Source organism: Haliotis cracherodii, unplaced genomic scaffold (genome assembly GCF_022045235.1).
Source record: "Haliotis cracherodii isolate W230 unplaced genomic scaffold, xgHalCrac1.p SCAF_3, whole genome shotgun sequence".
Taxonomy (NCBI): domain Eukaryota; kingdom Metazoa; phylum Mollusca; class Gastropoda; order Lepetellida; family Haliotidae; genus Haliotis; species Haliotis cracherodii.
The window spans coordinates 49,378,581-49,400,143 of NW_027266286.1; the positions used below are offsets into that span (position 1 = coordinate 49,378,581).

A 21,563-nucleotide genomic window follows, 5' to 3' on the forward strand; every position below is an offset into this window, starting at 1 on the left:
AATGTTTACGTCTTCTCGAGTTACAATGAGGTTGCTAGCGATCGCGATCACTCAATCAATAAGTCCCCACAATGTTCCCTGTATTATCTTTCAGCATTTGAAAAACTTTGATGCGGCCCACAATAGCCTCTTTTCATAATGCGCCCTGCTTCGCGCTGTGTCGTGCATAGATCGCATAAATATCCTACATACAACCTGACGAGCAGCTGCTAACAGCCCCGGCGTTCCACCGTCATACGGTAAACTGTCCCTACTACGCGAAAGGCATTGAAGCGAACAGGTTTCAATGCTGTATTATCCGAAGATTTACGCCGTGTATTATCGGTGTTGTCTGTTGGCAACACGAAAGTAGTATTGTAACAACGGCATTCGCGGATAAGTCAACACGACAACTGAGAATCCGACGACGAGGGCAGTCGACAGAGGCATCATGCCGACAGCGGATTGTTCCCGACAGCACGACGGCGGAGTGGATGACACCACCAAAAAACATGCCAATAACACAGCGACTCATCCAGGGTCAGCGGGAAGCCGAAAGGGTATCGTGAACGGTGACGCAGGAAATCTCCCAGATACGCAAATCTCTAACAAACCCGATTATGACAAGAAAGGCTCAAACGAGAACGTGTCTAAGAGTGATTTAGGACGAAGGTCTGCCAGTCCGGAAGCCAAATCCAGTCCCAGTAAATCAACAGGTAGACGGCAGGTTAGTTTTGAGAGTGGTGATCCGAGGAGAGCGGAAGACAAGGGGAAAGGACAAGCCAATGACACCCCGAAACACGGTAACCAACAGGGAGGAGACCGCCCTGGATCGGGCTCCCAAACTGTCTACACTTTAAGGAATGAAGGAGAGATTGTGAACATCAGTACGACTGATCAACCTGGAACTGTAGGTGTTGAGGAGGATTCGGAGGAGGAAGACGAATCGGAGGAGGATTCGGAGGAAGAATCAGAGGAGGAAACGGCATCTGAATCCGAGACAGAAGAAGATACTATGGACGGAAAAGAGGAAGGAGGTGTCAGTGGAGACAGTGGTATTGTGTTAAATCCCGAAGAGAGACAGACCGACAGCGCAGTATCACAGCATGACGATCGTCCACAGACGGATAGTGCGGCATCACAGCATGAGCATCAGTTCTCTGCCAACTCTGAAGCTTCATCTCCCGAGCATCAGTCACCTGTACGGCAGCGCCGAGGGGTCAACAAGGACTCTCTGGACCTGCAGAATGCAGCCTCAGCTATTCATGACATGCAGGACAACATTCAAGGATTACTGTGCCGTGCCAAGACCATTCTGGGAACTTACCACACGGAGTTGTCAGCAAAGCCTCTGAAGGATTTCGTGCTGGAAAAGGAGGATTTTCATGACAACTTTGTCGCCATCGGCAACATCTATTCAGAATGCGAACACGTGACGTCATCAATTAACAAACAGTTGAAGGAATTACGTCAAACTACCAATGAGATGTGCAGACTCATCAACCGGAAGTTCAGAGAGGAGGACCTGTCATCATGGGTAGATGTAGCGGGTGATGAAGATGAGAGAGGTAAGTTGCATTGAGCAGAAGTTGGTACGGAGTTTTCTTTTTAAACTGTGTATTGGTCAACTTGTGGTGTTCTCTGTGATATGATAAACATCAATAACGATATTCTTAACTATAGAGATTTGAATTCAGAGAGCACTTCCAATCCCCGTTACTAAGAACTGTCGTATAACTAGATACCACGTGTATTTAGTTATTGTCAAACACATTTCAGAACATCTCTCACTGTCAAAACCTTTCCTGTTTTAGAATAAGTTCTGAACGAATAACGACCTCTTACGAATTTGATATTAAGTAACATAACAAATAAATTTATACATACGAAATTGATAGTTTGTCAACAACATATACCATTAAATTTGATATTTAGTCAATACATAAATGGATAGCGGGAGAAATCCAAAAATGTATTACGAGTAACGAACTAAGGACATAACGAACACATTTCAACTGTCCATCTGAGTTCATTGTAACGTTGTTTTGCTGTAAATGGCGGTTGCGAGTATCCTTTATTTCATTTATTTTCACTATGCCACGGTGCATAAAAGATGTCGTCACGTACTCGGAGCCCCTCATGTGTCGAAAACCAGATAAGTCGAAGTGATACTAAGATCTCAAGCTATATATATATTGAACTACGCTCACAGGAACTCGTTTATACGTATTACACACTAGTCGCTATCGTTGACGTTCGTGGCGTTAAGCGCTATCCCCGAATTCAATATCGTCATAACAGAATGCCATAGAGAACAATCATGATTTCCCCCAAGACTTGTGTATTCTCGGTTCCTGTCACCAAGCTGATGATTTAAGGCAATCGTACCAGGTCGAGTTCTCCAACTCTCATAATATGTCTTCTAACAAGACATTCGGAAGTAATGTCTTAACTGCTACCTTGGCAATGCGACCTTGCACCAAACAAACACCGCAGGCGCAAGCAAATATAATTGGTTCAGATCACGAATCGTTCGCCCTGAAAACCCGATACGAAATATGCTGGGTCAATATATGCCCATATCTCTGATCAGCGGGAGGACTGTGAATCACATTCGCTGCTTAATGGAGCCTTGGGTAAAGGAAAGCATTGGGTCTATCAAGTTTCAGAAAAGTACATACTTTACTGTAAGGCCTTAATGTCCCACCACCCACTGTCATAGAGGGGATTAATGTGTGGGGGAGACGCATAGCCTGGGGTAGACTGTCATGTTTACATGTCAAGAAGAAGGACCATGACACATTTACTAATGAATTTACTAAATAATACAATTTACAATTCTAGTGAATGGAATAGGCGTTAGCGAGTGAGTGGGTTTGGTTTATTGTCGCCAAGAACAGTATTTTAATTAAACCCACTGATAGGAAATAGGCCTCAGATTTTGATTTTTATAGATAATTATCACGGAAAAGCTGGGATTAGAACCCACAACCAGCCCAACTTTGCACAACAATGTGGGGCGCTTTAAACCACTGAGCCACCTGTAACTTCGAATGATATAGTAACATTGTATAAATTGTACTTACATGACATACCCGGTACGTATACGGAGTATTTCAACCGCAATCCAACTTCAGAGCATTTACTACGAGTAACAAACTTTCTTTACCTAGTACTTTATATCCGATTAGTTTTATTCATGGTTAAAATCTATTTGTAAGGGTTTCTTAAGGTTTCATGGTAATCATTTTCTTACATATATTTATCTCTATAAAAACGCTTTGTTACCAGAAAACTTTAGCTTAAGTATCACGATACATCCAGCGAACATATTTATGTAATACTCTATGTATTCTTCCAATGCTTATCAAAATGCTTACAAGCTATAAAACTTCTATAGAACCATTATGCCTTCACACGAGCCTCCACTTGACATTTCCAACTACCTTGACATACGTATGTGTTCAACACAAGCATGTGCAGTTGCACAATAACCGCCCAAAATATACATACGCATTATCATAATCCTTCACTCGCTTTGTCGAAATGCTTTCACAAAGAAACCGTCATAACGTATCCATGCCTCGACACCTGAATAACATAAACACCAGCTGAGCCTGTTTTTTTCCTTTTTTCGAAATTAACGACATAGTTATTATCTGTGGAACAGTGGTTCAAGGCAACATATATCAGAGTTGCGTCCCATGTACATGCCGGGATCCTCTTATAGTGGATCCGAATCCAACATTTTCCCTAATTGGGTCCTTACTCAGTATTATATCTGTGTGAGGTTTATCAAAGCAGTAATTATAAACGTCTACCACCTGTGTCACTTTACACATTCTTCACACTTTACACATTAAACCTACACGTATCGATAAACTGAAATGTTGTTTAAAGTGTCGTGAAACCCAATTCCCTCACTCACTTAGGCTTACATATTCAGGCGGGCCCTTTACTATACTAGTTACTAGATTTACGGTAGGTGGCGTCACTGACGCGCATACAAGCTGCTACCAAAATCAGATTACCGTCATACATGTGTAACTCGGAGTCGCTTTATTCTCTTCCATTGTGAGTGTTAATGACCCCACACACAAGAGTCTAAATACTCCACCAACAGTGTGTGGTTGCACCAGAGGCAAATAAGTAGATAAGGCAAAGCTATTTAAGCCTTCAGCATTGTCCCTGTACCATAAGTAGATTTATATGGGTGGATTATCACCGGATAGTCTGTCTGCGTGTGTTTCAGCTAATCAACTCAAGTCGTACCTACATTCCAGTATATGTACGACAGTGACCTGTTTCACATGCAGAAACATGTCAACCAACTTGTAAATGTCCTGTGGTTGAATCTGGTGAACCAGTTGTGTTTGACAGGCTTTATGGACGAGACAAATCAGTGGTTGATGGTTGACGCAATCGGGGTACGATCATGAATTTTAGTGGGGATTATAGCTAGCTAAGGAAAATAGGTACCTATTTTTTCCCTAAAAATCATGATTGATATATATTTCATTCTGAGCCTATAAATCGCCTCGCCCTGGGTTTTCAGGTTGAACCTTTCTGGTTGTCTAGAGTGTGTAATGAAAAACAGAAATATTATTCTTCACGGGTACGTATTCGTCAGCATGTTATATGTAGGTTTTCAAGTGTAGCTTAAACTGTTTGAACATGTTTGAGTTGTTACAGAGTTACTAAATGATACAAATGAAAGGGTTTAATTTTAGCGACGTGTAATATCAGAGAAGATCACACTGACAAGACACAATCGCATACAGGATATGTGGTATAACAAAATCCACAAATGTCGATATGCAAATACTATCAACTACAGCTGTATACAAGATAAGTAGAAATGAAACTTAAAACGTTAAAACTATTTCGCAATTTCTATTCTAATGATCAGTCTAAACATTTTTCATACACTTCTGTAAACTGAAAAAATTATATGTAATAGTAATGTATTTTAAAAGCTTCAAACGAAAAGAAACAAAATACTTCACACGTGGAGGTGTTGATGTGGATATTTTTACAGAAATATATTTACGAGGTCCCGGGTAATTCATTGACAGAGAAATAGTCGTATTCCGTTATCAGTCAGGTACTTTGCCTATGATTTCCTTCAAGATCAGAAGCGTGCTGATATCGGGCTGACATATCACAACTATACCGAACACCCATGTCTTTCTACACTAGTAACCATATTTGTCAATATGTGGCTTTCCACTTGAGCGCACTCTCTCACAACACAAAAACAGTTAAAGCCTCACTGTTATAACTCTCCACCGCTTAAGTCAAAATGACAGCGTGTGTAACGAGGGATAAATAATACCGATAGACATGTAGGCTGAATAGGCTTTTGACTCCAGCCTAGCAACGTCGTGTGCAGATGTCACTCCTCTACCCAGCCGTCGTCACACTCTCGTGGATATAACACGTTAGTGACCCCTCTTCATGGCTGTCAACATTAAATCCGTTAGAGTTATCAAGTTTATGTCTGATAGAGAAGCTGTTCTACTTAACTCAAGTTTCGGTCCTTATTTCAGCTGAGTGTCTCAGCAGTTTGAAAAGAATATGTTAACCGATACAAAAAACAATCAATGAAGCTGAAGTTCTCCATGAACACAGAATGATTTTCCTTGGCAGTACATAAATTTAAAATGTGAAATCATCATATTTAGTTTCATGCGTATATGTGACACCAGTATATGTATCGATCCTTAATAGCAACCTCTTAATATTCCTTTTCGTAAAGGTTTGTGTGAATGATCTTCAATTTCAATCTTCATTTGATAAACTATGGTCCACCTGCACCTCCTCCAATTTGGTGACTTCATTGCGGCGAGTTTGACCCACGACAAGACTTCTCATATTCTTTATCTATTATGAATTTAACGCCCAAACGCATTCTGCTATAGTCATTTAATGTAGCCTACCAAGTTTGGCCAGCAGGAACACATATGTTTAATGTAGCCTGCCAAGTTTGGCCAGCAGGAACACATATGTAGACATGGTTATACTTTGCTACGAGAAAGAATGAAAGAACTATTCAAGAGACAGCTTTAGAACCAAGTAAATTCCTTCACGGTCATTAATGTATAATTTGATTAATATGAGACTATTATAAGAAACAAAATACGTATTTTGGGGGACTTAATACAAAACATTTTCAAAACTACAGTATCCATATACATTTGATGACAAGGCAAATAATCGTCCAGTTTCATAAATACCTCTTCTGCCACCTGCCAAACAAAAGATCGATAGACGATGTGGAAAACATATACATATATGATAGAAATAGAATATAGCATTCAGCCAAGCAGTATATCCAAGGGAAAATATACTATTGATATGTCTATTAAGATATTTAAAAAGGATGCTATTAATAGAAGCTTACATTTTACCCGGCTTCATTTTATTTGCAGTTACAACATGTCGTCCACAAGTTATGCTCAAAAGAAACACCGTGTCATTTGAAAAACCCATCATGGTAGCATAATAGTTTATTTTGACATATACAGTGTTTACAGTGCTGCTATACCCCACGGAGTATATTTAACATGATTCAAATTATTTTGAACGATGCCTGAATGGTTTACGCCTAATGCAATAAGCATTAAACTTCTAGGGACGACATTAATCGCCTACAGTGATCTGTATATGGGCACTAAATCATCACGGTCAAACACTAACATCGCTTCACGAATCTTTATTGGAATAACAACAGCTATCCTCGGTATGTTCTTCAGCATGTGTTTATCAAGACTTTGAAAGTCATCTCACGTTAGCATAAAGCACTGGTCGATCTGTGCTGAGCTTACAGGGCTTGTCAGTTCAAGAATGCTATGTAAAATCAATAAATTATCAAACCTGTTCAAACAACACGATAAAAGGATTCAATAAGAACAGGTTTCCTCAAGAGCGTTTATAGTAGCCAGATATGATTAAATCTTTGTGGTTCGTTATCTGCCGTCTGTAAACACAGACAAAGGACAGTTGAGTCTGGTGTCGTGACAAGCTTGTAAAGTATGTTCAACGTTCTGTTACATTTAGACCAGTTTGAACTAATCATTCACACCAATATATAAGTATGTTGTGGCTTGGCGTGCGGGGAGATGAAGAAAGTGAAGGTTCAATTAACTTTAACATTGTGGAGTCATTATGTTGCCCATGCCAGAAGTAGGAACATAACACTAAGCCATAGCAAATACTTACAAGTACTCTGTTTTGTATTATATCACAATATACATTTGATATTTAATATAACGTAAGTTCAGTATTGTCTTCCCTTATTCTCCGCTTATTTTTCGCCGATTTTGAAATTGCAATATTTATATACATGCACTTTGAGATTATTTTCAACTACTTATATGAACGGTGACAGCGCTTTTCCCCTTGTGCATTTCTTTAATGACGGATGGGTTCTACCTAAAACGTTACTGAAAAGCTTCAGCGTAGAATGCAGGAAAATAAAAAGACGAATTGACTAGAAAATTGGTATCATTTAGCATTGATGATGTATAAATGTAATCAAAAGTAATCGTAATATACTCTATATGAAAAGTTTAAAAAGTCAACCCGTCCTTCGTTGGTGGAAAATTGCATTGAAAGCCTTGCTACAACTGTTTTGGTTGCAGTTTACCTAATATTCCTTTTAAGCTCATGAAATAGTAAATAATATTCATAAACATTTGCTGTATGTAAAAGTTTCATTTCCATACCACAATATCACAAAAGCCTTCATGAAAATATTTCGGAACCTCGACGTTTATTTATAGACCCTTGCTTTTTATTGAGTCTGATTTCACGCCACTCCTTAACGTTACAGACGTAATACAGCAGGGAATGTTCTTTCCAATGAAATAATTTCACAATATTTAATTATTTCCCACATCCATTACGTCAGAACTGCAGCAGAAATCGACGGTAGTGTAACATCTTGCAGTATAACAAAGACCACTGTCCTTTGTTGTTACTCAGGTTCAGTATCTGTTTGGAAACTCCAGATGTTAGCGGTAGTCAAGCGTCTGTTTGTTTTCACATATACCTGATGTAAATAAATAGTATTATTTTGTTCATCGTTGATTTCGGGATTTACAGTGGTCTACGGCGCCACATTTCTATGCGGAGAGTTGCATCCCTTAGGCATGCCAGAATACCATGATCGTAGGTTCGAATTCAAGATTTTTGTGATTATTGGTTTATCAACACCACACGCGTTGACCTCACCTCTTCGAACACCTTATAGAAGACCTGCATCTTTTTCGTCTTCTAACTGCGATCAGTTCTCAAACTTAAACGACCTTTGAAACCCGCACAAGTATACACACAAAGGTAAAATGCTCGTTCAGTGTTTGCCTTTTGCGTTCGTAATGTAGTCGTACTTAAATATACCTCGACTGAGTTATTCAATCAACAATCAACAAACTGCAAATCTTGTACAGAAAAAGTGCACGATCCAAATTTGATTGTCAATGTATATACATGACAACGTTCTTAAACATGTATATAATCCAGGTGCCATGCATCTTCATGACAGAAATAATCATTTTTTTTATATGACGTTAATCAATGTAATGATATTTTAATGTTGATGGATGTTAATGATATCCCTTCAAAATAACAACCTTCAAAGAACCACCACCTTTTGTGGAACCCCTTTCAATCACACAAAACTGAATGATCTAACATAAATGTCAAATTAACGCTCAAGAAAAAAACGTTATTGGGGATTATCCGCACTCGTTTGCAGAATTGTATGTATAGAAATAGACCCCTGCCGAGCTCGGCCAACAGTATTGTGGGCCAGCTGAAAGTGAACACTCAGACGTTAAGACTTACACTCTTGTTTAGGTTTGTAAACCGACAAAAGACATTTTGTGTATTCAATATAGGGGTGTTCTTAAATGTCTGCCTTCAGGTCAAGCTCGGCTTGTGTGTATTTCTTATATTCGTATAGACAAATGTAATGTAACTGCCTCAACCTTTGATGCTATACTAGGGTGTGGTTCATTGAGATAAATCATGTTATTGAAGGATCAACGCTGAGTTAAATGTCAACCATCCACACAGATCCGGTGTAAGCAATTTACCATTATGAGGTGTGTATGTGTGGTGGTGTGTGTGGGGGGTGTCTTTCTTAATTCCGGGATAGATAATGTTGAGTAATGTTTGCTAGTATATGTACATAAAACATTCACTTCAGGTATCGATTTTTGATATATAACATCTCGAATAAAGGTTTAACGCGTGCAAGCAGTGTGTGTGTATATATATATATATATATATATATATATATATATATATATATATATATATATATATATATATATATATATATATATATATTGAAAGATTAACACTGCGTAAAATGTCAACCGTCTACACAGGCCACGTGAAAGCAGTTTACCTTTAAAGCTGTTTCCAAATAATATCATTGAACTGAAAGCATCCACTATAACAATAGTACAATAGTTGAATAGATAGTTGACCATATACATAAGTCAACATATACCCGATTGCAAAACTATCTGATCCATTAAATGTATTGGAAACATGGATGTATGACAGATCGATGAGTCCTCTACTGTTTCAATACTTATTGAATACTTAATGCAAATATTACTCACAGTACAAATCACTCCTTAATGTAGAAAAATACGTATTATCATGTGAAATCTCTGCTTATTATAAAAGATTAATATTTAGAACGTGTGTGCATGTATTGCCACTCCAAAGGTTTAACTCTAATTGAGGATGAGTATAATGTATTGTCAATCTGTGACAGATACCGAACTGCAAGAAGAGAATGCTTTGCTGAAAGTGAAATCAACTTTAGCACATTTCAACAGTTTTTAAACCTTATGTCAACAAACTCCACAAGAACTTTAAAACACATTGAACTATTTCTATCTAAAGTTATGAATATACGTAACTCATCGCTGTTCTAACGTATTCTAAAACTATTTGTCTTAACATAACCCCAAAGTATATAAGCATGTATGATCTACATTATGTTAACATGTACTATGGGCTGGAGGCCTGATTACTGAATAAATCTGTCTGTCTGTCTGTCTGTCAATACTTATTGAGTCAAGAGGGAATCACACATAATGTTCTTTCCCTGACAAACGACTGGACATGTTACCAGATATTTCAACAACAATATTTTATTTTATAAAAAGTCGGCAGATCCAGTAAATTGTACGTCTTCAAAGCAAACGAGTGGTGGGCTTTTGCAATTGCAATATTGTTTAAAAGAACATTATCACAGTTATTTCTTGCTTTCAGTACTCCTACATATAAGTGGAAGATTATACCACGTCATACAATGTATTGCGGCGTAAAACAGTATTCAGTTTTGGTACAATAACAATTATATATAGTTGTTGTCATAATTTTATATTTTGAATTAAATGTAAAGAATTGTGTTCGTATATTACTTACTCAATCATTAATATTTTTATAGTAGTAGCGTGTTTGACTATTTAACTGGAGAGGTGCAACATCGCATTTAACTAAGTCATATAAAATGAGATATCTACGATGGAACTTACCATCAACACAGATCAAAACCAATTTATGCTAGCTCTAAACTCGAGATAAAATACACCTATGTTTAATTGTAACATTAGGCTATAACCGACAAATATAGATGGCATTATTAATAACTTAGAATAAAACAAAACTAATGTGAATTAAATACTCCCTGCCAACACCAAGTATATGCACGATAGAAATCGTTTCATTTCGTGAGGTATATAAACACTCGAATAGTAGAGTACTCTAAGACTTTGATTAATTCCATTGCTTCTTAATCTGTCATTGGGAAAAGATGAGAAGTGCTTTCTTTCATTGATTATACATATGCGCCAAAGATCGATGACACGCGATTGATACTCAGAATGCAGGGCTCTATAGGGTATTGGTAACCGATGAATCACAGCACTCTAATACATTGACCTCTATAGATCGAAGAATGACAGACCTATGCAATGTGCTGAAAGATTCGCATACATTAATCATTTCTGATAACTATATATTATGTTAAGCTGACATGCGATATACATATAATGTTATCCTTGAGCATTGTATACAAGGACATAACATACAATCACACACATCATATAAAGGGCAAAAATCTTTTTCATCAAAGCTGATATTGATTGATAGCACAATTCATTCTCGCGATCAGCCATTTAGTTATCAGGCGGTATAGAAACACAATTATTGTACATTAAAACACCGATCTAACTGATCACATGGATTCAAAAGAATTAATTCATCAATCTATTTTTATATGTTTTGCCTGTATTCATAAAAGAGTAACGTTAAGGTTAAGATGTAAATCATATAAATGGCATACTCTAATGCCGAACAAGTCTAGATATATTCAGTAGAGCCTTGTGGTTACATTGTTGTTGCAATGGTTCCGGTTCTAAACTACATGTATGACGTCGTATCTTATCAACAGAATTCCGTCTAAGAGAGGAAAGGACGGCACAGGAAAAGGCTGTACTTGCAAAAGCGGCAGAAGCACGCGCAGCCCTAGCAAAGGCTACGAGTGGTGTCGCGGAAACACAGGGGATCATTGCTCAGGCCGAGGCCGACGCAGCGGAAGCAGAAGTCACTGCAAAAAAGGCACGTGCACTTGCAGATGATGCTATCAAAACAGCTGAAGAAGCGAAACGAGCAGCGGAGGAGAAGAGAAAGGTGGAAGAAGAGGCGCGGAAGAAGGCTGAAGCGAAGGCAAAGATAAAGGCAGAAGAAGAAAAGAAGAAGCGTGAGGAAGAGGAGAAGAGGCTGACAGAAGAAGCGAAGAAGAAAGGAACATCTGTGGACGAAGAGAGGCAGAGAGAGATGGATGAGAGAGAGGCCAGAGAGGCGGAGAGGAAGAATCCGAAGAACTGGCCTCGATACATGTGAGTACATCTGTGATTAAACGCGAATATTTAAATACATATACACACGTTACAGTACTTGCCACAAGTATGTTCCCGTACTTTACTGTACTAATCAGAGATTATGTTCCTACAAGAGTATTGCACCTATGTTGCAACAGTCATACATACGCTCTATCCAATCGACCACGGAGGTGGTCCAGAAAAAGAATGGATGTACATATTATGTTTGTTTAATTCCCTGTTTAAGCTTCGAGTGTATGGATGCTCGGTTTCTATGGTCCTTACTTTATAGATTTCATACCATCATCACTGAGTGTGGGTGACATCGGTGTATTGTTTCTTTGTCTAACGGGTCCTGGTTTCATCATCAGATACAGTATTGAGGGCGGTGACTTTGACCCTGGTGTTGGTTGTATCATCCGGGCAATAGCTGGCAGCATGTCACGTGACGACGTGGAGGTGAAACGATTGGACCAACTTTCCGGAGTTTTGTCTTTGTATGAAAATGAGGAACTCATCAGCAACATTGTGCATGTGCAGCCCAACGACAAAGAGAAATCCTTCACGGTACAGAGCTTACAGCGTATAATTTGCATTAATTAAAAGTATCAAAAAGTTTTCAGAGACTAACACACAACGCTGTTCAAAAACACAATCATATATACTAATTATTATGAGTAAGCTAATTCCTTGTTTTGGTGAATGTTTAGCGTATTTAGGACATGTATAAGTTCGCACGGAGGACATCTTTTATTTATAAGTGAATAAATGCCATCAGAATAGTTTTATTTTGCAAGAAAGGTGTTTTCTTTTAGCTGTTAGAGTAAACCTTATCAGTCACCTTTTCACAGAGGGTACGTATTATTTTTGTATAGTTTGATGAACCATTTTCTATCGCCATCCCCCACTGTGCCCCGAGGTCTGGGCTGGGCAGGGAACCCGTCATCAAGATGTTACAATCCAATGGACGCTGGGCCGATATGCCTACCAACGACGTCCACTTCGAGGACATTAAGGTAGGACAACGTTGTGCAATAAATTGTGTAGATGAGAGGAGACAGCACAAAGCTGTGATGAGAGGTAGAACATTCAAATATATCATTGGGGGGATCCAAGGCAGCGATTCGTGGTTTGCTGTAGGAGATGACTAAGATGGTCACAGTGATCGGTATGTGGGACCTACTCCCAGTGACCTGGCTGACCACAGGACGTTGCTCCAGTAACCCACTCAATAGGGAAATGCATCTATCTAAGGGCAACAAAAGACATGGACATATGTTACATGGGAGGCAGAAGTGATTAATGTTAATGTTAATCCGTCGCCACTTTTGAGAAACATCGTTTTTATATGATGACGTATGGCAGTTATTTCAACTGGAGGCGGTGAGGTAGCCTAGTGGTTAAAGCGTGCGCTCGTCACGCCGAAGACCCGGGTTTGATTCCCCACATGTGTACAATGTGTGAAACCCATTTCTGGTGTCCCCCGCCGTGATATTGTTGGAATATTGCAAAAAAAGACGGCGTAAAATAATACTCACCAACCATTTCAACTGTATGCGCTATAATCGCATCTGGAATAAGCCTCGGCCTGTATGAGGTTGAATATTTGATTTATTTTACGGCATGACATGACGTTTTATAAATTTATGTTATATACGAACATTGCAAGATGCAGTGCAGCTTTAGTGAATGTATACATGTTTCTGCACAATAACAGTCACACCTCCGCCAAGCCATTGTATATTAGTCATAGCTGTGGTTGGAAAATGCGAAATCTCACATCAAATCTGAAAAACATTTCTTTATATTGCTCTACACCTGTTTCTTTAATAATGTTACACCCTAATCTATTGCTAGCAAGACTGAATTTGAAATTATCACCTCACGCAAAGTAGACATTGATCATCTGTGTTGGTGTTGACATGCTACTCGTGTTGTGTAATTAACACGCGATAATACCATAGTTTCTAGGGCGTTGTGCAATTCACACAACCCTCATTACAGAGTCGCCGGGTAGAACTGCAGTCAATACCTGATCAATGAAATCACTTACTTCTGGACGTTGTTCGTGATGGGCCAAACTCAATATTCGATAGCTAATGTACAAGTATGCATGTCAGAGTTTGATGAATTGAGTAGTGCTAATTTGTATGTCTCTATACTGTATAGTGTCGTCGGTGATAGGATTGAGTTATTACATTATATTTAGCCCGTAAATAATAGCTCTATCTACATAGTTTTAATGTGACTTATATCTAAATGTACTCATTGTCACCCTGAACGAATAATTCCAAAGTGACATTTATTGTGTTCAATGCCTTACGAAATATTTTTAACACTCGATATCAATATTATCAAAGAAACGTATTGTTCATGTCATATGTGATCTTTTCAACTAAGACAAAAGACCTATGTTAAGTTCAGTAAAACTTCATATTTGCGTTCCATAGCTGCCAGGGTTCGATACCCAGAATCGCTGCAGTGTGTTCCGAGTCTGTCAGTAGTCTGTGGCATGTGTGTAACTTTAGGCTTCTTGATATCACTGAAAAACTAGCTCTCAAAACGAGACATGACGTTGCGGGATATTTGTTCTCTGTTCAGTAAAGGATTAAGGTTAATGTCATTGTAACTTACCAGACCTGATTGCAGCATGTTGTGTAGCATATGTCTAAGATATGTCTCAGAAAATCAATAAACACACAGTTATTCACTCAGGTCACATAGTATGATCCAAACAAGAGATTCCACAAGTTCAAGACAATATTCAATGCAGACACATTTTCAAATAGTAACAAATGAAATATGAATGTGATATAAAATATAATTTCAGGAACTGCGTTTCGTTGAGGCCAGGTTGAAGCGGTTTGGTACTTTCGCCGTCATCTACAAGATCAAGAAGGATGTTCTGATGTTCACGAAGAAAGGGGGCAAAGTGACATCCTCAGTCGACTCCCGCGTCACTTTCATTGCAAAGCCGATGTGTTTCAGGCATAATGCTAATTTCACACTCGAGGTATGGATAAATGAACATTTATTGTTTGATCACAAGTATTCGTTTCCAGGACTTGTTGGTGCCGTGCATAGGCGTGCTTTATCACTAGCATTGGTAAACTTAAACCTACTGGATTGTAAACGAAAAAGCACGAGAAAAATAGGTACAGGTACGTTGAATCAGCTGATGTGTAATTAAGTCCTGTCTCAACCCCTGGACACTCTACAAATGTATATATGACTTTATTACATCAAATTCAGTGACGAGTTGATTATGCTAGTGGAGATTCAGAGAAAGATGGCCACGTCATTGAAACGGTCGGTTACAGGTCCCTGTTCCATAACTCGATATTAGCCGCAGCTATCAAAAGTCTGTGTTAAAATATGGGAGTTACGATCGTCATAGTTTTAATATCGCTTTGTTGAACGAGGCCAGACCCTTACTTGCAGTAGTAACTCGTCACAGAATGTGACCGTAGAGTGACTGGAACAACAGATCAAAATATTGCAATACTGAACTGTTTCAGGTTCAGTCAGTGGACATATCATTAGTTTCGGATCTCCGCAAAAAGCGGTCCGAGTGCTCAATGTTCCTTGCATCAAGTCCTATCATCAAACTCGGAAGCCCTCATAAGAAGTTCCAAAAACCAGTCACAGTCACACTTCCTGTTCCCCCGAACCCCTCAAGGCTCAAGAGGCCTGGGACGAGCGTAAACAGGGAAGAGACGACGGACAAAATAGATACTCGTCCGGCCACTGCCAAACCAGGAGTCACCTTCACCAAGAAGGAAGGTGGGTAATTCTGATGGTGAATTTTGTGATGATTTTGAAAAGAGTGTGACCAAGCTGTAAACATACGTTATTGTGTGATAGAAGTTATGCCCCTTAGACAAATCAGGATTCGCTATTTGGCAAGAGTCACCAAACAAATTCACTGAAGGATTCCCTCCCACAAACCACGTAGGTAAAACTGAAATACTGTTTGAAGCGGTTTTAAACTCCACATTTATTCACTTACAAGTTCAATACTCCGCAATTGTATTAAAAACTTATTCACATTTTATTGCAGAGGAGACACCACTAGACGGCCTCCATCTTGTACATTGTCTCTCTGATGGTACATGGGCCAAGGTCACCAATGTTACATTAGTGCAAGCCAAGAATAAAGACATTGTAACCTTTGACATCAACCAATTATACGAAAGGTATGCGCCCACCATAAAACCAAGGTAACGCCTAAGTACATGTACCAGTATCTGGTGATAAACGTTTTTATTTAACCAGCAGTTCGGTTGCTCCCATTGAGCATGGTTACATTATAGATGGATTAATTTCAACTGTTATTGTTCCAGGTTCTCAATAATTAGAACCAAGCTTGATGCAACAATCGGACAAGTTGAGCAGATCGCCACAACACTCAATGAGGCAATCCCGCACAGAACTATCCAGCTGTTCCTCCGCCAACACAATGAGAACCTCAGTGAGATTGTTATCTCGTGTTCTAATGTGTCTCGTGTGGACAGGTCTCTCCGTAAGCTGGAAGACGAGGGCTTCGAGGAGGGACCATCTCTTAGCAAGGAAATATCTGTGAAAGAAGGCCAAGTCATTGATCTCAAATTCAGGGGAAACCTCCAACCGGAAACAGATGAGTTTAAACACCAGTTTGTCTTCAATTCACATATACCATGTCGAGTGGATTTCACTGTTCAAACGGTCGATACATTTGCTCAGAAAGGTTTTGACAGTTTCCGTGGATTTGCTCAGTTGTTCACAGAAGGTTTCGTGCCCAAAACACTTCCTCCAGTGGACGACAACAGAGAATCAAAGCGTGGGAGTACACAGAAAGCTCAGCCACGTGTTGTCATGGTGATAGGAGAGGTCCTCATCTCGGAGTTACTTATGACAATACCAAAGGTATGGTTATCCAAATGATATACCCGATAAAGCGTATTTGTTCGTTTACACAAATGGTATTTGCAGATTCAAAAGATATGTGAAAATCAAAAATGAAATCAACAGTTTATTTTGGGTTAGTTGATACTGACATATGATTGATTACTTTTTTTCAGCCCGAGCCAGAACCTCCGAAACGCTTGTTAACAGCGCCTTTATCGAATGCATCAGATGGTAAAGAAATCATATTGTTTGTTTTGTATCTCAATCGTAGTTATTCCAACGCTGATGCCGATGTTTATTAACACTTCAAAAAGAAAATTGTGTTTGGATCACGGACGAGGTACACATTAATTATGAATTATTTAATTATTTTTTATGGTCACTGAATCGTTGGCATGACAGAACGTAGAGGCTTATTTGCTCCAATATGACTCATGTCAGTGGAATGGTTTTGAAAATTCGAACGAGAAGACCTCAGCAGTTTACTAACGTGCGCTTTCACATAGTAGCAGCGGTAAAGCGGCCTATTCGCGCCCACCCTATACCCGGCAAGGTTACATGAGTTATTTCCCTTTGGTTTTCAGGCCCTGTTGATAATGAACTGCTGCTTCACCTTGCGCGAGAACTGGGGGATGAGTGGAAGAAGATGGCTCAGTACCTCAACGTCAGGAGGACGCGTATTCAAGCCATCCTCAGACAAAACGTCAACAACGACAACACACACAAGGTTTACGACATGCTGACGACGTGGTCTAAGCGATTACCGAGGGCAGTCGACAGGGTATGTTCAGTTAATACGGACGATCTGCAACAGGAAATGCGGTCACAGTGATTCATCAGGGAAGTGTTTGAGGATATTTTATCCCATTATGTAAGGACACGAATGGCCCAGTCGCCTAAATTCGCTTTTCAGAGTTGCTTCCCTTGGGCACACCAGAAACCTATGATTGTGGGTTCGAATCGCCAAAGTCTGTGGCTGACACGCCGTGATATAACTGGAATACTGTTCAAAGCGGCGTTAAACCAACTTACTCACACGTTCACTTCCATGTTGGTTGGTCTCGATGGAAGTGTATGTGGTACGAGCATGGTTGTGTACTTGGCACTGTCGTCTCTGCCTCGTGTAGAAGTCTGGTGGCATGCCACATTTTGGTTTTAGGTTGCAATGTTTAATGTAACACTGTCTCTGTGATGTATGCATGTTGTGCATCATTGAACACGTTTATGCAACTCTCAATGCTCGTCGCTCTTGTGCATACGTTCCTTTCTTCGTTCCATGTAATAATATTGCAATATTTGAGCATCTGCCACCTTAACATACATATTGTTTCCATACATTATAAGCAAGGCAAGACTGTAGACTGTGCGATGGGTATGGTTGTGCATGGTGATCGACACATGACTGTTTCCCTGATAATGTGCAGGTGGATATCCTGTGCCACGCTCTGATGTCTTGTGGCCGAGGAGACCTGGCAGCGGAACTCAGAGACAGGAAAATTGAGTTCAAACGTCAGCGATCATTTAGTGCTAGAGGTAGGCAATGGATTTCACTTCTATTTGATTTCACAACAGAAGCTATTCCCTTCTTACAATATCCACATAGAAAGCAGCAACTGCTAAAGTGGAACATTCAATTCAGTGTGCAACTTGAACAATCTAACCAACAATCATATGGAGATCAAGCAATGGACGAAATAAATGTCATATTTTATAGCTGTAACATATGTTATATCTACAAAGATATTATAACACTTTCAAAGTAACTAAAAGCGACAAAAGCTTTCCCATTTTCATAAGAAGTCTCTGTTGAAAAAAAGGTCGATTGTACGATTCCCACTTTGTCATTTGGTGTATATAAATCACTTTTAAATAGTGATGATACCAGGTGTTCGCGAAAAGGTGAGCGTATCCTGTCCCACCTGTGGCACCCGTAACAAACACATACAAAGAAAAGGGAATTGTTCAACTGAAAAAACACACACGGGAACATATGCACATGTCAAAATAGGGAATTGCATCATGTTTTACACTGATCACATTATCACATTTGGAAATGTCCACATTTTCACCATTACAGATTGAAAGTCGCGGCACAGCACCATTATCAATACTTTGTACAGATCATACATCGATCATATTCTAAAATACTGTCCCAAGATTTCACGTCAACATATAATTATATGAAGTCAAATTGCCATACTGTTTTCATCGATCAGATTCCTACCTGCGGAAGGCGTTTGTGAAGATAGCGCGAGATCAGAGCGTGATAGCGAACTGGAAGCACTTTGCGAGGCGGTTGGGTGTGAGCGAGTCGGATATGGTGGACATTGAGAGAAGCCGTCCCACCAGCCAGGACCGGTGCTACTCCAGCCTTCAACTCTGGCGGGAACAGAACGGGGACAACGCCACCCTGGCCACACTCTCACAGAAACTCAGAGTCTGCAGACACAGACAACTTGCAAGTATGGGAACTAACCTCCACATTTCCATCTTCACTCTCATCTTCCCCATTTTCCTAATCCTCATCCACGGCATGGTTGATGTCATCGTGTTGTCTTACATTCCTTCGTCTATTCGTCTTAACACTTCTACCAACCTCTGGCTCTTTCACCATCACCATCATAGTTTCACATAAGCATTTATGTTCATGAATATGTATGAACTTGTCATCATGTATAAAAAAATTCTCATACTATAACTTCTCTTCGAGTATTGAGATATTCACCATTCTTTTTATTTAATTGCGGGTATTAATGTTTTCGCAAGTCATTTAGTTATGTTCAACCACATTTATATTCTTTTTTTTCTGTCAACAGGGGACATTGAATCAATTGCCTAGATGATCGTCACCGTGAAGGAAACATACTCTCAATCTAGACCACAAGCAATACGTCGAATATGAGAATATTGTAACAATAACGTGTTGCCAGCATAGGACATAGCAACGTGTTCATAAATTGGCTACAAAGATGTATTCAGGAAAATTATATCCTGGTAGGCATGGCTGTTAACATTAGAGAGAAACAGGACCTATTTGTGACAGTTATTACATACCTTGCACATTAATTTTGCAAAGGGATATTATTAGCCCTATTGTTAGGTTAACTGTGACGCTACTACGAGGTCATTTTCTTAAGTTAATTCAGTCTGTACTCTAAGATACTCTTTGTAAAGTTAACTTTGTCACTACCATAGGGTTAATATATTTTCATTGTGCTTTGTCAGTATAGAAGCTGTTTATCGTTTAAGAACATTGTCACGTTTCATTTATAAATAAAAAGTAAAATGGTGACATATGTTTAGGCACGTTTAATCTGCCTTCAAAATACTACAATGCACATGCTTATACCAATAGCGCACGGCTGTGATATAAATATACGGTAGTTTTTTATTTGCCCTTCGGGCGATATTTCGTCCTGTACCTGTGACAAAGAGTACTTGTCACGTTTATTGACATTTAACGGTTTATTTGTAACATTTCCAGTAGCAAAGAAGTATTGACTGTGTGCAAGTTATTTATTTACTTTGTAGTACTACATGTACATGTATTTTCAGTTATGATTTTTTTCATAAAAGAAGATATTATATTCTGTTGAATTCCAATTGCCAAATGATTCTCCAGTATTTGTAGATTTACACATGTACTTATAAATATATAAATAATCTATCCTGTTATACTTTTAATTGATCATATAGATGACCATGCACATGTATACAGTTATTGCAATAAACTGTTACCCGTTTCTAGAAAACACCTTGTCTTAAGCTTCATCACGCAATGGTCTTTGTAACCTAATTTGAAGATGCGTGGTGGTATGAGTGAGCGAGTTGGGTTTACTGCCGCTTTTAACAGTATTCCAGTTTGTATTCTAGTATTCAGTTTGGTGTGGGAGGAAAGCCTTGAGTCATACACATACACAAAGTTACATCGTCAAAGATTGTCTTTTATTCCCATTTTGAGACGCTTGCCTGCTGAAAAGTCAAATCCTTTCAAGCACATCAAAGGATATCCTTAAAGGGACAGAAAACACTTGACATTTTTGTTTATGTTTCCGCTGGCTATGACAATGAAATTCCCAGTAACAGAATTGATTTGACATTTCCATGTAGCTCAAACTCTTAAAGGCGTCATTGTCCATTTATTCCAACGAAACATTGGACCTTAGGCATCGAGCGACCAATTGACAGCAGAAAAAAATTAATGCAAATATTTCGTGATTGTAAACAGATATGGTTCACGTCCATAGTAAAGATAGTCTCCGAGAACAAAAGTGTGAAATGATGGTCGTCTTCATTGATAATGTATATCTGAAAATTGGGGATAATGCGTTTACCTTTTTGTTGATTTGTTTCTTTAAGCATATGAATCGTAATTTTCGCTCGGAATGGCAAAAAACAAAACAAGAAGTTTAACTATAAGTTTCAGCTATATCGATGATCTGATATCAATCAGTCTAAACGACTGTATGGCAAAACGGATGACTTCATTTTTCCAATAGTTTACTTTCTAATAATGTCGGGCAATATTCCAGCAGCTCCAGCCTTTGGTGTATGCATTTCACAAATTTCCAATCTTTTACGCATCAGTGAAAAAAAAGGATGTCAGATGCAAATCCGCATTTCACTTGTTCCCTTGTTTTTCTTTTCAGGTGAACAATTGATTTTCCTTTAAATGTGTTTGTGACAGGTGCCACAGGTAGTGCAGGATACGATCACCTTCTCTTGAAAATCCGGTATCATCCCCATTCATAAACACATGCTCATGATATAGTTGGAATCATACCTTGG

The 21,563-nt window shown here is 39.0% G+C and overlaps 1 protein-coding gene across 1 annotated transcript; it reads left to right on the forward strand.

The window, feature by feature from the left end:
* The first annotated feature begins 233 nt into the window (after positions 1–233).
* On the forward strand, positions 234–20,504 carry LOC139474622 (uncharacterized). Its single transcript, XM_071257706.1, has 13 exons — positions 234–1,547; positions 11,459–11,906; positions 12,260–12,455; positions 12,764–12,904; positions 14,719–14,901; positions 15,407–15,671; positions 15,949–16,084; positions 16,232–16,793; positions 16,949–17,006; positions 17,360–17,556; positions 18,200–18,308; positions 18,992–19,237; positions 19,592–20,504. The coding sequence occupies exons 1-13, from the start codon at positions 431–433 to the stop codon at positions 19,612–19,614; spliced, it is 3,681 nt and encodes a 1,226-aa protein (XP_071113807.1). The 5' UTR covers positions 234–430; the 3' UTR covers positions 19,615–20,504.
* The last annotated feature ends 1,059 nt before the right edge of the window (positions 20,505–21,563 follow it).